This window comes from Neophocaena asiaeorientalis, unplaced genomic scaffold (genome assembly GCF_003031525.2).
Source record: "Neophocaena asiaeorientalis asiaeorientalis breed wild unplaced genomic scaffold, Neophocaena_asiaeorientalis_V1.1 scaffold198, whole genome shotgun sequence".
Lineage (NCBI taxonomy): Eukaryota > Metazoa > Chordata > Mammalia > Artiodactyla > Phocoenidae > Neophocaena > Neophocaena asiaeorientalis.
The window spans coordinates 116,039-132,965 of record NW_020175221.1 but is presented as its reverse complement, the minus strand read 5'-3'; the positions used below and the strand labels follow the sequence as shown (position 1 = coordinate 132,965).

At 38.9% G+C, this 16,927-nt stretch overlaps 1 protein-coding gene across 1 annotated transcript in view; it reads right to left on the bottom strand.

Annotated features, from left to right (window-relative positions):
• Positions 1-3,241: 3,241 nt before the first annotated feature.
• LOC112413390 (enolase-phosphatase E1-like) overlaps positions 3,242-16,927 on the bottom strand; it is a 104,507-nt gene continuing 90,821 nt past the window's right edge. The window contains exons 4-6 of the mRNA XM_024765339.1: positions 5,769-5,824; positions 4,107-4,268; positions 3,242-4,060 (exon numbers count right to left, since the gene is read on the bottom strand). Of these exons, the coding sequence (XP_024621107.1) occupies positions 3,242-4,060; positions 4,107-4,268; positions 5,769-5,824 (1,037 nt within the window). The remainder of the gene's footprint in view (positions 4,061-4,106; positions 4,269-5,768; positions 5,825-16,927) is intronic.

Below are 16,927 nucleotides of genomic sequence, written 5' to 3'. Positions count from 1 at the left end.
CTATCTGTGAAGCTTCCTGGATCATTGCAGTTCACCAAGAGCTTACTTGACATCCCTGCTATTCTATAATCTATGCTAAACTGGCTATAATCCCATAACTCCCCATGTCTACGTTTCTGCATATAAGCCTGTCTCTCTAACCAGCCTAAGCTCTTTTAGTTCATGAACTAGGTGTCAGTTCACTAAAGAGCATTTATTAATCACTACAGGTAAAACAGACCCATAGAAATTCCAGTTTAGTAAAGGAAGGAACATCATTTGACCTTGAAGGAGGTAGAGCCTTCATTAACAGAGGCTTTTGGTAACAATACCTGTCAGCCATACCATACTATTGTCTTATTTAAGACTCAAAAACAATGCTATAAGCTATACTACTTCAGTGTGGCAGACTGTCATCTCATATACTACACCACCTCTTTTGAAATGTTTGCCAGACTAATAGAGAATATGGACCTATCATTTCTTTGCTTTGCCTTTAATGTCACTAGATTGACTTTGCAATATTAACTAACAAGTATATATTTGGGTATCAGCATTCTAAAAAACTTAGCAAAACAGAATTTAAAATAGTGGCTTCCCCAGGCATAGAACGAACTTATCCCTTAGTACAGATTTTTTTCCTCACTTGCTTGAAGGGTTTCATCATTTCACTGAAGTACCTACAAATATCTTTGTAATCATGTATTTTCAAGGTTCAAAAATCTAGTTCTTAACTGAGAACTCCCTATGGAAATGGTCACATGGTGGAATGGCTTTAACACGGTTTAAAGCCTTTCTAACTATCTTATAGCAAAACATGCATAATGGGTCTTCAGTTTAAAGCACACTTTTCTTTAGGAAAAAAAGTCCTGTGTACAATGTGGAGTTGTAGACAATGATCCTAGGCTTAACTGAAGTCATATTTTATGTTTCCATTCAAGCCAGTTGATTTAGCTCTCTACAAGCAGAGAACTGTAAGCTGCTACACCCTTCAGCTTAATTTTGGCGGTGTGGGCTGTAATTCTGTTGTCAGATTTACTATCAATGATAGGATAGTGCTTCCCTGGTGGCACAGTGGTTGAGAGTCTGCCTGTCTATTCAGGGGATGCGGGTTCGTGCCCCGGTCCGGGAAGATCCCACGTGCCGCGGAGCAGCTGGGCCCGTGAGCCACAGCTGCTGAGCGTCCGGAGCCTGTGCTCCGCAACGGGAGAGGCCACGACAGTGAGAGGCCCGCGTACCATTAAAAAATAAAAGAGGATAAAGGGGAAATTTGAGGAATTGCATCATATTTTTCACTTCCCAAGCCTTGTACCTACAAAGTTGCCTTTGATGGAAAAGACTCAAAGGCTCTTCATTACAAATAATAACGAAGGACATAATTGTAATGGTCTACTCAGGGAGATTTGGCTAAATAGCTGCTAGATTGTAAGTTCCTGCAGTTTGAGTTGCATGGAAAATACAAGGCCAGTATTTTTCCTTTTCCTTAAAACGACATTCCAACTTTAACAGTTCTCTTGTTCATTTGAAATTTACCTATAAAAATCTTTCCTGAATCAGAAGACCACTTGCAAACAATTTTGAAGTCACATAGAGCTTCAGAGGCCCATTAGTTCACAACTGTGCTGTTTCTATCATGCTAGTACTTTTAGCTTTCAAAATGTGGTAACCCCATTTTCTTCCCACACCAACCCTTCCAATCCATTCAAGGCTTTCTTTGCATCTTTTTTCTGCTACTAAGACCAGTTATTGTCAGAGTTGTTGTTCCGCTCTCCAACAATGATATTTATTTATAAGAAAGAAAATTTTTGTAAACAAAAATGTTGCTGTTCCTTATGCATAACCGTGAGTTTCACAGTAATTCCACATAGCCCCAAAGATTCAGTTTTACCTGGTTGCAACACACGTTCTTACAAGTTGCCTCAGGACTTTGCCTATTTTACCCACATAATTGCAATTTACTCTGAAATGTTAAACAGATAAATCAATACATACCAGTTCTAGTTTAGCACTTTTCGGAGTAATAATTAACTCTTCTATAGTCACTTGGAAGAAATCTTTTTCCAGGGCAATTAGTTCATATATTACTCTAGGAGCTAATGCCCCCTCTGAAACACATCTTGGCATCTTAGTTTGGCCCTTGGTTACAACCAAGCAGCCTTATTCCTTCATAACAGATGAGAATGCTGTATGCCTCAGCTGTCCCTAATTAGGTTACTCTGTATTTCTCCAAGTGGCTGATTAAACATGATTCAGCTTTTTCCAAACTTTTTTTTTTTTAAAGAAAATGTTTTTATTAATTACCACATGAAATTGACATGACATCCTAGTAGGCTGAACTAGGATAAATAATGCTGTTATAAAATTTACATTTCTCACATCCATTTCAGAAGAAAATATTAGGTATTAGGGCTCTTCTAGGTCTTATGGACAAATTTCAGTAAACCTTTTGTTTTTTAATAGTAAACAGCAATTAACATATTTCTCAAACTGTGCTAAGAAGTAGTCAGCAAGGTAACTGAAATCTGTGATCACTGGCAGGATTAGGACTGTTTTGTTAAACATTAGGAAGCACATTTCTATTTTAGAAATGTTTTAGAAATGTTACTAACGTAATGTTAGTGCATCTTTTTCACTGGTAAGGCAACTGCTTGCTGTGGGTACCACAATGATTAGCAAGTTTCTTAAGTAACAGATACATGATGAATCAAGACTCAAATGAGTCTACTTTCCCAACTTTGCTCTCTTTTGGAGCAGAAACAAATAGCTTTGTCATTTGTACATAGGGAGGTTAATAGTTTGAAATTCAGTTGCTGTAATCTAACTCACAATTTAAAAGGGGACTAGATTATTACTAGGAATGTCTTTGAAATACTTCTTCTAGTTTTTAAAATAACCAGGCTTCTGAGTAACTTCTCAAACCTACCTTTCTATTTGGGTACGTGACTTGATAAACATAACACATTTGACCTGTATAGTAGTAATCTCTGCTATCACCTATATTTCACCCTCAATAATGGTTAGAGTTGTGGTTTCAAACAATTTCTACATACAAAGCATCATCTTTAAATAAGTTCCCTTTTCACTGAACTGAGATTATTTTTCCCACTTACGTGCCTGTGAATGGTAATTTGAACATACACACACTTACTTTAGGTATGTGTATATATGTATTTTTTAAGTAAATTACTTTTACCATTAGAATAAAACTAGACTACAGGGACAACTCTGTGAAGACAGTTTGTTCTTCCTTAGAACTCCTCCTCTAGGTTGAGGAAGGCAGGTACAGTTCACTGAAGGATGTGATGAGGCTGAAGTAAGTCTTCTCATCATCTGTTAACCCCACATTGCCAGGTCTCACCACCACAGCTACATGCATGTCAGCTTCCTCAGCAGCACTGGCATCTCGGGTAACGTCCGTCAGAAACAAGTTGTTGTTGATTGAGCACTCAATGCTGCTGGCAATCTTTCGATAACTCTCACTCTCCACTTTGTGTCCAATCTCGGTACCAAACTGACCGTCCACAAACTCAAGAATATCTCCCTCTGTAGAATGCCCAAATAACAGTTTCTGTGCCTCTACACTCCCTGAAGAATAGATATACACCTTCATTCCCACCTCTCTCCATTTCCTGACTGCTGGAACCACATCTTCAAAGAGCTCTGCTTTCATGCTCCCAGATTTGAAGGCTGCCCTCCACATGTGGCCCTGCAGGTGTTTCAGCACCGTGGTCTTCCAGTCCAGAGATATCTGCCAGCACTCGTTAACTACCACGGCCTGGATCATCCGCCGCAGGTCATCCACCGCATTCCCGGATGCTGCTGGGATCGGAACGGCCCCATCCAGGTGGGAGTCCTCTTCAGCCTGTTTCCTCAAAAGATTGACCCCCTGCTGGCACTCCTCTTCTTCCCAATGTGTCTGCAGATACTCTTTAACATTATCTTTGATGTAAGGAAATAAAATGTCCTTCACGAAAGCAATCGGGGTTGTGGTACTTTCGATATCTAACGGGATCACAGTGACTTCGGCGGGCACCGAAAGCGCACAACCATTTCCCCACCGGCTGTTACTACGAGAATCGACCTACTGGTAGGGAGGGCGGAGGGCAGTGCCAGCTGGGCCCAGCAACCTGCTGGGCTTCCGACAGCCCCGAAAAGAGTCCCGGAGCGCACAACCGCGCGCGGCTTGATGCACGAGGCGGAGAGGACATGTCGGCGCCCCTGAAAATAGAGAAACCCACAACACAGAGACCCTGAACTCGCAAGGTGCCCGGGGCTCTGATTCTTTTTTTCTAAAGGAAGAATCAGACCATTTTGTCAAACTCCCCAAATTGTGCTGAACAATCTCAAGGACAGATCTGTTCAGGACCACTAAATAGATTTAATCAAAATTTATTAATCAATTTGAAGAATCTCAATTTATTGAAATATATACACAAAACATTTTTTTATTTTTCCAGTAGTTGCTACCGATGGTGCTTTGAGAATTTTCTTTTATCCTTCATGCTGAGCTTCATTAACAAAAGTTTAGAAACTTTCCATCACTCTGGGGGTACTTTCAGTTATTAAAACTGTTTAGTACAGATTATATTTTAATTTTGTATTGGATGCAAAGCCCTCCTCATTCTGCCTACCAATACCAGTTTATTAGTCTTGCTAATAACTTTCTTACTCGTGAAACTTGGGCTCAGATGGAGGTAAATATGGTAGGATTTTCCCCCTCCTTGTTTACTATGCTTGCCTCTCTGGAGTTGTATCAGAGAAGGGGGAACAGCCCTTGTTAAGTTGCCTGTCCTTTCTTGTAGTTGTAATTGCTATTTCCTTACATGAGCATCGTATGTACATGGTGGTAAGGTTGTTGTTCCCTTTCCATCGGTTATCAGCTCTTACTAAGCTCATTGTCTGCACGGGTAGTATATCCCAAGCATCTCACAAATGCATTTTTCATCCTGCATAAAATTCAACTTCATCTCCAGCATGAGACATGATACTGCAATCTCAGATGCAACTCATTTTTGTCCATATTGTGGCAATTTCCAGTAGCCTCCAAGCTCATCTATTTCGAGTCCAACTTTGGGCCTAAGAAAAATGTACAGAATCTCTCAACAACCCAGAAATTGTAGAAGTAGTTCTTTTCCCCTCACTGTATGACCATATCACCCATGCCACCTCTCATTAGAACTTTCTTTACTATCAGATTTTGGAGAAGTTCAACAAGCCCTATGGCTGAGGTAACATCCTTGGTATTGAGATATCTGGCACCCCTGAAATACAGAGTCCTGCAAAACTCAGATGTATTATCTCTATATTTCTTGCTGCATAAGAAACCATTCCAAACTCATCCCGAACAGCAGTCATTCATTATCACTCACACAAAACTTTGTTCTGAACATGCTGCTATTTCCACTATAATTTCTGCCTGATTTGCTAACTTCCAGTAATAAAAACTGATCTCAAACAGCATTTCACAACATCCTGTTGCAAGTCACAATGGAGATTCTTCTAGTTAGAAAATTTTCCTCTATTGAAATGATTTCTAATAAAAGAGACCAAGATTACTAGTGATACAGATAAAATGTAATTTAAGATGGTATTTCTCAAAATACTAATCTCTCATCATGTATCATTAAAGTGCCCTGTAGTCAAACACTTCTGGAACAGAGCTGATAAGCTATTTCTCCTGTGTGAAGATTAATAAACCACAAATGAGCATTTAGGTCACTGAGCAGTCTTCTAGTGAAGACACAGGGTTATACATGCTCTGCTGAATTCCTGGCACTACCATTCAGTACCTCGGAAGTGGCAAATGCCTCGGATTCTTCATCTGTAAGACCAGTAATAACTTTTGCTTCATAGGAAAATTGAGAATGAAATAATGTATATAAAACTCTAAACCTGACTGATACGTACACTTAGTAAATGCTCACTAAATGTTAAATATGAGTATTATAAATATTTCTGAAACTTATTTGACCACAGATAACTATTTTGAAAAGTTTTGGATTAGGAATATATTTAATGAAAAACAATTGTGTGTTTGCTTTTCTTTGGCTCATTTGATGCTGGGCATTAAATATGTCACTTTCCATCCCTTGCCTTGAACTTGGGGGCATTGAGGTTGCTGAGAAGTCAAACATAACCTGCTTCATTCAAAAGCAATTTTTTTACATAAATGAAAACAGAAGTTTCTAACTTCATACTCTTAGATGGCCAATAGTTATATTAAGTAAGGCTGACAGAAGGATAGAGAAAATAAACACTCATGACCTCAGAAAAGATTAAGGAATAGCCAAATGAAAATTGGGTGAGAGAATCTGGGAATCATATTCATAAAAAGATGGTCCCAGAAGCAGCTAAGGAGGAGTATGGAAAAAAATGTTTATGAGATTTCACTAACAGGGTCAGCCCAACTAACAGCTGGATTTGGGCTTCTTTTCTCCCTTCTTTGTGTATTATCCTATGGTAAACAAAAGGAAACGAGAGGTCTAGAAAGGAGGCGATGGTGCTGACTATTTATTGCAGGGTGAATATAACAGAACCAGGGTTGGAATAAACCTTAAAAGTGACAAATCCAAATTCCCTGCCAGATCAAGAGTTCTCTGTCCAACATCCCTGGCAGATTGTCATTCAGACTCTAAAATATTTTCAATAACAGAGACTCACTGCTGGTTCAGGCAGACTTACAGACTACCTCTAGTTATTCACAATTTTTTTTTTTATTAAGCCAAACTCAGCATTCAATAACCTGCCACAATCTGGTGTGCTTCTATCTTCTAAAGAAAAATAAAATAAATCTAACCCTTCTTTCAGTGGGCAATCCTTTGAAAACAGATATCATGGCTCTCAAGTTTTTGTTTCTTTAGGTTTAATTTATCCAGTTTATACAGAGTCCACATGACCTTCTGGATAGTCACTAATCTGAACTTCATCTAGTGGCTGCAGTGTCATTTTCAACTATCTCACTTAAACATTTTCACTGAGGATAAATGTAATGTGAATATATTCATCTTTCTTATTTTGCACTCTATGATGAATTCTCAGTCTGCCTTCAGATATAGATAACAGATATTTATATACTAGGATTTCATCACTGGACCTGAGTCAGAAAAGAATCTGAATATAATCCTCTGAATTTGTACCAGGTAATGCCAATCTGCTGAATTTCAGATATATATTGCTGGTTCATACAATGGAAAATTAGATATTTCTGTCTGGTTACTTAGAGTGCATGACAAATAGTCTAAGGCTGTGGTGACTGACATCATGGGAATTTTTCTGACATATTGTGAAGACTACTGAACTTCAACTTGATTAGGAAAATCCAATAATCTGAAGGACAAGATGATTTAAAAATCAAAGCAGTCAAGTATAGTTGATCACTAGGCAAAATCAAACAAACAAACAGAAACAAAACCATGGTTTCAGTTCTGGTGCTAATCGGTCTTTGATTCAACGAAGTAAAGGACACGATAGGTCATGTTGCCTTATCTTTCACATATTTTGAGCATCTGACTCCTTATGCTCCAACAAATAAATATCAAAAGAAATAAGAGCAAAAAATTCTTTAGAATTGCAAGAGCAAACACTCATCAGCTCTACTTTGACCGCACTCTTGAAATGTTTTGTTTCCATTGGAAAGGGGAAAAAACTCTTTTTAATTCAAGAAATCTATTGATAGCATGATTAGTGATACAAAGATGAGTATTATGGGGCTTCCCTGGTGGTGCAGTGGTTGAGAGTCTGCCTGCTGATGCAGGGGACACGGGTTCATGCCCCGGTCCGGGAAGATCCCACATGCCATGGAGCGGCTGGGCCCGTGAACCATGGCCGCTGAGCCTGTGCATCAGGGAAAGCTTTTCTCTTGATTTTTTAACTGGAGGTTCAAAAGTAACAGTGATCTATTTGCCTATAGAATAATACTTTCCTTCTGCAGTTCAAGGTTAGTACACAGAAAAATTCACTGATTGGATGAGGATAAAAGTAACAGCATTGACATTTTTCTGTATACATTTGTATGTTTTACCCAGAATCTATCTACCATGATTGCATTGAATGTGTTGCAGAAAGAAAAATACTAAAACCATTACTAAAATCAGGCTCAGTCCCAGGTCCCATCACTCTGCAACACTTGAAAAACCACTGCTTTTTGTATCTGCTTTAGTCTTCAGGCTGCACTCAAGCTAAGCACATTTCAAAGTACTGCAAAGTACCTCACTATAGCTGAAAAACATATAAAGTGTACTAATTAAATGACCTTACTTAACTGGAATATCTTAGTTTCATGCTACTACCAAAAGCAAAGGAAATTAAATTTTAAGAACACATTTGAAAATGACCTGAAGGTTCATTGTTGAATCTCGAAGGAAATTACAGCAAGACTGCAGTTCCCACAATGTACTATCTTAGCACCTTATTTTATTGGCAGGTTAAAGTTTCTCACATAATCACAAAATTAATAAAAACTAAAGGCAACACAAGAAACTAAAGCTAAAATTCTAAATAAGCACGAGTTCAAAGTGAATAGCACGAAAGTTTATATTTTTCTTAAAAAGTTAAAGGGAGATACCAAGGAGGCAATGTAACTGTATTTTATGTTATAGCATAAAATGGGGCTCAGAGACATAGCAGTGATCAAAAAATGGGGGCTTGTCTACTTAGGAAATATTTTACAGTTATTGATTTTTAACAAAAGTAGCATTTCCAAGAACTCTTCCATGTTTCTCTAGAAATGCTGCAGAGTAAAATGCTGTTGAATTTATTCTTGGTTTAAACTTGCAAAGAGTCAGGGTTTTCAAGGCACTGAAAAGATGAAAGCAAAGAAATTGTTCAGAGACTTGTGAGCATCAATTTTGTTTCTTCCCTTTGAATGAGCTTATTGCTTTATTGGTGTATATACTTTTTTAATGTAGATTTTTTCTGAATAGTGATGTAAGTCTGTGTCTCTCTTAGGATAGGCAAGATTCTTTCTGAGCCAACAGCTATGTGCCTCATAAGTAAGCCAAAGTTATGGAGAAGTCTACCAGATACATTCCACTGGCTCCTGCTTAGTGTTGCTACTTTGCTCCTGTTGTGTTTAAGATCACTGACCAAATAAATGTGGAACTTACAGCAGATTGTGTGTATTTCCCCCCATTCTCTACCTACCTGCAAAGGTGCAGAACTTCATAATGGACTTTCCTTTCCTGTGAAGAAGAGGTTAACAGCAGGCATTGTTGACCTACTTGCTTATATACGGGGGGAGAGAAAATTAGAAATCTTTGGATATTTTTCCAACAAACTTCAAGAAATTACTTATAAGAACTATAGGAATTGAATGTCATTCAGTAGGAGACCAAGACACATCAAAAATACATCTACAAGTGGAACGACTCCCACAGAACATCTACTGAACACTGGCAGAAGACCTCAGACTTCCAAATCTGAGAAAATCTCCACTTAACTGGGTAGGGCAAAATAAAAATGAAAAAAAAAAAAGAGATAAAGGAATCGGGATGTGACCTGCGCGTCTGGGAGGGAGCTGTGAAGAAGGAAAAGTTTCCACACACTAGAAAGCCCCCTCACACTAGAAAGCCCCCTCACTGGTGGGGACTGGGCATGGGAGGAGCTTCAGAGCCTCAGGAGAGAGCACAGTAATGGTGCAGAGGGCAAAACAGAGAGAATCATGCACAGAGGATTGGTGCCAACCAGCATTCCCCTGCCTGAGATGCTTGTTGGCTTGCCCACTGGGGCAGGTGGGAGCTGGGTGCTGAGGCTTGGGCTTCAGAGGTCAGACCCCAGGTAGAATAATGGGGTTGGCTGTGTGAAGACAGCCTGAGGGGGCTAGTATGCCACAGCTGAGGGAGTGTGGGAAGAAGCCTGGGCCCACAAGAGAGGCAACGGACCATTGTTGGGGGGTGCATGAGGAGAGGGGCAGGCCTGCCTAGGAGCTTCTTTCTCCATGCACTCACAGACAGCAGAGTACCACCTACATGAGCTCCAGGGGTGGGCGCGAGCCAAGGCTGCTATCTCAGACCCCAGAGGTGAGTCCTGTACTGCTGCCGCCACTGCCACCGAGGGTTCTGTGAGCAAGCACAGGTAAACTGCCCACACCTTTCTGGGAGCCTGTGCAGCCTGCCACTGCAGAGGATCCTGTGATCCGGCGCCAACTTCCCCAGGAAAGCACACGGTGTGCCTCAGGCTATTGCAACTTCCTGCCAGCCTCTGCTGCTGCACGCACTCCCCACACATCCCAACTGTGACTGCCGTATCCCTCCCTTTCCCCAGCCTGAGTGAGCAAATGTGTGTTAATCAGCCGCTGCTTTCGCCCCCTCTCACCTGGGCGGGGAACAGATGCCTGAGGGTGGCCCACATGCAGAGGCGGGTCCAAAACCAAATCTGAACCCTTGGGGCAGTGCGACCAAAGAAGAGGAAGGGAAACCTCTCCATGCAGCCACAGAAGCAGCAGATTTAATTCCCGCAATCAACATGGTAAACCCTGCATCTGTGGAATATCTGAATAGACAATGAGTGTTCCCACACCTGAGGCTGTGGACATTAGGGACAACCGTGCACTTTGGGGGCAAGTACATGCAGGAGTTGGGCCAGGTCAGAGTCTCAGCTGGCCCCAGAGTAGATCCGGAAACCTACCTAGAGATATTGGAGGATTTCCTGGGAAGGCAGAGATTGGCTGTGGCTCACTATAATGGCAAGGACACTGACAGCTGAGGCCCCAGGAAAATACTATTATTATTACTAATATTTTTTGTTTCATTTTGTTCTGTTTATTATTCTTCTAATTTTAATTTCTCTTCTTTTTTATGCCTTTATTTGTAGTATATTTTTTTCTATTTACTTTTTCGTTATATTTTTACGTGTTTTTTCCCTTTGTTTTGCTTTGTTGTTATCTTTTTCAAACTATAGTCTATATTTTTCTATTTTTACATTACTTTTTCTTGTTTTGTGTTTTTTCCTTTTGTTTTCTTTCTTTTTAAATCTTTTTGTGTGTTTGTTTTATGCTTTCTTTGCCTTTTTTTAGTTTACTTTCTGCTATTGATTTGTATTTAGTTTTTTGTTTTTGCTAATTTAGTTTTATTATTTGTTTTCATTTTGGGGTTCACTTACTGTTTGGTTGCTCTCATCTTTTTTGTTTTCTGTTTGTGTGTGTGTGTTTCTTTGTGTGTTTTCATCTGTTTGGTTTTGCTTTTACCATTTATCTTGGGGTTTTATTTGTCTGTTCATTTTCTTTTTTTTCTTTTCTTCTGAACCACAGAGCTTGCAGGTTCTTGGTGCTCTGGCCAGGGGTTTGGCCTGAGACTCTGAGGTGGGAAAGCTGAGCCCAGGATGTTGGACCACCAGAGTACTCCTGACCCCAGGGAATATTAATCTGTGAGAGCTCTCCCAGAGGTCTCCATCTCAACACCAAGACCCAGCTCCACCCTATGGCCAGCAAGCTCCAGTGCTGGATGCCTCACACCAAGCAACTAGCAAGAGAGGAACACAATCTCACCCTTAGCAGACAGGCTGCCTAAAATCATACTAAGCTCACAGACACCCTGAAAAACACCACCTGACATGGTCCTGCCCATCAGAGGGACAAGATCCAGCTCCACACAATAGAACAAAGGCACCAGTCCCCCACACCAGGAAGTCTACACAAGCCACTGGACAAAACTCACCCACTGGGGGCAGACACCAGAAGTAAGAGGAACTAGCTACTGCATCCTGCAGAAAGGGGACCCTAAACACAGTAAGTTAAACAAAATGAGAATACAGAGAAATATGTTGCAGATGAAGGAGGAAGGTAAAAACCCAAAACACCAAAGAAATGAAGAGGAAATAGGCAATTTACCTGAAAAAAAATTCAGAGTAATAACAGTAAAGATGATCCAAAGAAGGAATCAATAGCAGTATAACTGAGGCAGAAAAACGGATAAGCAAGCTAGAACATAAAATGGTGGATATAACTGCCACAGAACAGAATAAAGAAAAAAGAACGAAAAGAATTGAGGACAGTCACAGAGACCTCTGGGACAACAATAAACACAACAACACTCAAATTATAGGGATCCCAGAAGAAGACAAGAAAGAGAAAGGGTCTAAGAAAATATTTGAAGAGATTACAGTTGAAAGCTTCCCTAACATGGGAGAGGAAATAGTCAATCAACTCCAGGAAGTTCAGCGAATACCATATAGGATAAACCCAAGGAGAAACACGTTGGGACACATATTAATCAAACTATCAAAAATTAAATACAAAGAAAAAATATTGAAAACATCAGGGGAAAGGCAACAAATATCATACCGGGAAATACCCATAAGGTTATCAGTTGATTTTTCAGCAGAAACTCTGCAGTCCAGAAGGGAGTGGCAGGATGTATTTAAAGTGATGCAAGGGAAAAACCTACAACCAAGATTACTCTACCCAGCAAGGATTTCATTCATATTTGACAGAGAAATCAAAAGTTTTACAGACAAGCAAAAGCTAAGAGAATTCAGCATCGCCCAACTAGCTTTACAACAGAGGCTAAAGGAACTTCTCTAGGTGGGAAACACAAGAAAAGAAAAAGGCCCACTAAAACAAACCCAAAACAATTAAGAAAATGGTAATAGGAACATACATATTGATAATTACATTAAATGTAAGTGGATTAAATGCTCCAACCAAACACATAGACTGGCTGGATGGATATAAAAACAAGACCCATATCCGAGCTGTCTACAAGAGACCCACTTCAGACCTAGGGACACATACAGACTGAAAGTGAGAGGATGGAAAAATATATTCTATGGAAATCAAAAGAAAGTTGGAGTAGCAATATTCATATCAGATAAAATAGACTGTAAAATAAAGACTGTTGTAAGAGATAAGGAAGGACACTACATAATGATCAAGGGGTCAATTCAGGAAGAAGATATAACAATTATAAATATTTATGCACCCAACATAGGAGCACCTCAATACATAAGGCAAATGCTAACAGCAATAAAAGGGGAAAATGACAGAAACACAGTAATAGTGGGTGTATTTAACACCTCACTTACACCAAAGGACAGATCATCCAGACAGAAAATTAATAAGGAAACACAAGTTTTAAATGACACAATAGACCAGACAGATTTAATTCATATTTATAGGACATTCAATCCAAAAGCAGCAGAATACACTTTCTTCTCAAGTGTACATGGAACATTCTCCAGGATACATTATATCTTGGGTCACAAATCAAGCCTCAGTAAATTTAAGAAAATTGAAATTGTATCAAGCACCTTTTCCAACCACAACACTATGAGAGTGGAAATCAATTACAGGAAAAAAAACTTTAAAAAGCACAAACACATGGAGGTTAAACAATACACTAGTAAATAACCAAGGCATCATTGAAGACATAAAAAAGGAAATTAAAATATACCTAGAGACAAGTGACAAAGAAAACACGATGACCCAAAACCTATGGGATGCAGCAAAAGGAGTTCTAAGAGGGAAGGTTATAGCAATACAATCCTACCTCAAGAAACTGGAAAAATCTCCAATGAACAATTTAATCCTACACCTAAAGGAACTAGAGAAAGAAGGACAAAAAAACCAAAGTTAGTAGAAGGAAGGAAATCATAAAGAGCAGAGTGGAAATAAATGAAATAGGGACTTCTCTGGTGGTCCAGTGGCTAAGACTTCACACTCCCAATGGAGGGGGCCTGGGTTTGATCCCTGCCCAGAGAACTAGATCCCACATGCCACAAACAAGAGTTTGCCGGTGGCAACTAAAGTTCCCACAGGCTGCAAATAAGACCCGGCAAAACCAAACAAATAAATAAAAGACTCAAGAAATAAATGAAATAGAAACAAAACAATAGCAAAGATCAATAAAACTAAAAGTGGTTCTTTGAGCAGATAAACAAAATTGATAAACCTTTAGCCAGACTCATCAAGAAAAAGAAGGAGAAAACTCAAATCAATAAAATTAGAAATGTAAAAGGAGAAGTTACAATGGACACCACAGAAATACAAAGCATCCTAAGAGACTATTACAACCAACTCTATGCCAATAAAATGGACAACCTGGAAGAAATAGACAAATTCTTAGAAAGGTATAACCTTCCAAGACTGAACCAGGCAGAAATAGAAAATATGAACAGACCAATCACAAGTAATGAACTTGCAACTGTGATTAAAAATCTTCCAACAAACAGAAGTCCAGGACCAGGTTGCTTCACAGGTGAGTTCTATCAAACAATTAGAGAAGACTTAACACCCATCCTTCTCAAACTCTTCAAAAACATTTCAGAGGAAGGAAAACTCCCAAGCTCGCTCTATGAGGTCACTATCAGCCCAATACCAAAACTAGACAGAGATAATACAAAAAAAGAAAGTTACAAACCAATATCACTGATGAATATAGATGCAAAAATCCTCAACAAAATACTAGCAAATAGAATCCAACAGCACATTAAAAGGATCATACATCATGATCAAGTGGGATTTATCCCAGGGATGCAAGCGTTCTTCAATATACGCAAATCAATCAATGTGATACACCATATTAACAAAGTGAAGAATAAAAACCATATTATCATCTCAATCGATGCAGAGAAAGCTTTTGACAAAATTCAACACCATTTATGATAAACACTCTCCAGAAAGTGGACATAGAGGGAACCTACCTCAACATAATAAGGCCCATATACAACAAACCCACAGCAAGTATCATTCTCAATGGCGGAAACCTGAAAGCATTTCCTCTAACATCAGGAACAAGACAAGGATGTCCACTCTCACTACTATTATTCAACATAGTTTTTGAAGTCCTAGCCATAGCAATCAGAGAAAATAAATAAATAAAAGGAATCCAAAATGGAAAAAAAGAAGTAAAACTGTCACTGTTTGAAGATGACATGATCCTATACATAGAAAATCCTAAAGATGCCACAAGAAAACTATTAGAGCTAATCAATGAATCTGGTAAAGTTGTAGGGTACAAAATTAATTCACAGAAATCTCCTGCATTCCTATACACTAAAAATAAAAGATGAAAAAGAGAAATGAAGGAAACAATTCCATTCACCATTGCAACCAAAAGAATAAAATACCTAGGAGTAAAACCCCCTAAGGAAGTAAAAGAGCTGTACTCAGGAAACTATAAGACACTGATGAAAGAAATAAAAAATGAAACAAACAGATGAAGAGATATACCATGTTCTTGGATTGGAAGAATCAATATTGTGACAATGACTATACTACCCAAAGCAATCTACAGATTCAATGCAATCTCTATCAAATAACCAGTGGCATTTTTTACAGAACTAGAACAAAAAAAATTTTAATTTGTATGGAGACACAAAAGACCCTGAATAGCCAAAGCAATCTTGAGGGGAAAAAATGGAGTTGGAGGAAACAGGGTCCCTGACTTCAGACTATACTACAAAGCTACAATAATCAAGACAGTATGGTACTGGCACAAGAACAGATATATAGATCACTGGAACAGAATAGAAAGCCCAGAGATAAACCCACACACCTATGGACACTTAATCTATGACAAAGGAGGCAAGAATATACAATGGAGAAAAGACAGTCTCTTCAATCAGTGGTGCTCTTCAATAATACTGGACAGCTCCATGTAAAAGAATGAAATTAGGACACTCCCTAACACCATACACAAAAATAAACTCAAAATGGATTAAAGACCTAAGTTTAAGGGCAGACACTCTAAAACTCTTAGAGGAAAACATAGGCAGAACACTCTTTGACATGAATCACAGCAAGATCTTTTTTGAACCACCTCCTAGAGTAATGAGAATAAAACCAAAAATTAAAAAATAGGACCTAGTTAACTCAAAAGCTTTTGCACAGCAAAGGAAACCATAATTGAGATGAAAAGACAACACTCAGAATGGGAAAAATATTTGCAAATAAAGCAACTGACAAGGGATTAATCTCCAAAATATACAAACAGCTCATGCAGCTCAATATCAAAAAACAAACAACCCAATCAAGAAATGGACAGAAGACCTAAATAGAAATTTCTCCGAAGATGACATACAGATGGCCAACAAACACATGAAAAGATGCCCAGTATCACTAATTATTAGAGAAATGCAAATCAAAACTACAATGAGGTATCACCTGACGCCAGTCAGAATGGCCATCAACAAAAAATCTACAAACAATAAATGCTGGAGAGGGTGTGGTTAAAAGGGGACCCTCTTGCACTGTTGCTGGGTATGTAAATTGATACAGCCACTATGGAGAACAGTATGGAGGTTCCTTAGAAAACTAAAAATAGATATACCATATGACCCAACAATCCCACTCCTGGGCATATACCCAGAGAAAACCATAATTCAAATAGACACATGGCACCCCAGTGTTCATTGCAGCACTATTTACAATAGGCAGGACTTGGAACCAACCTAAATGTTCATCAACAGAGGAATGGATAAAGAAGATCTGGTACATATATACAATGGAATATTACTCAGCCATAAAAAGGAACGAAATTGGGTCATTTGTAGAGACATGGATGGGCCTAGAGACTGTCATACAGAGTGAAGTAAGTCAGAAAGAGAAAAACAAATATCATAGCTATGAAAAGGAATGAAATTGGGTCATTTGTAGAGACATGGATGGGCCTAGAGACTGTCATACAGAGTGAAGTAAGTCAGAAAGAGAAAAACAAATATCATATATTAACACATATCTGTGGAATCTAGAAAAATGGTATAGATGATCTTACTTGCAAGGCAGAAGTAGAGACACAGACATAGAGAACAAATGTATGGATACCAGGAGAGAAAGTGAGGGTTGGAGAAATTAGGAGATAGGGATTGATATATATATATACTATTGATACTATGTATAAAACAGATAATTAATGAGAACCTACTATATAGCACAGGGCACTCCACTCAGTGCTCTGTTGTGACCTAAATGGGCAGGAAATCCAAAAAAGAGGGGAGATATATATATATATATATA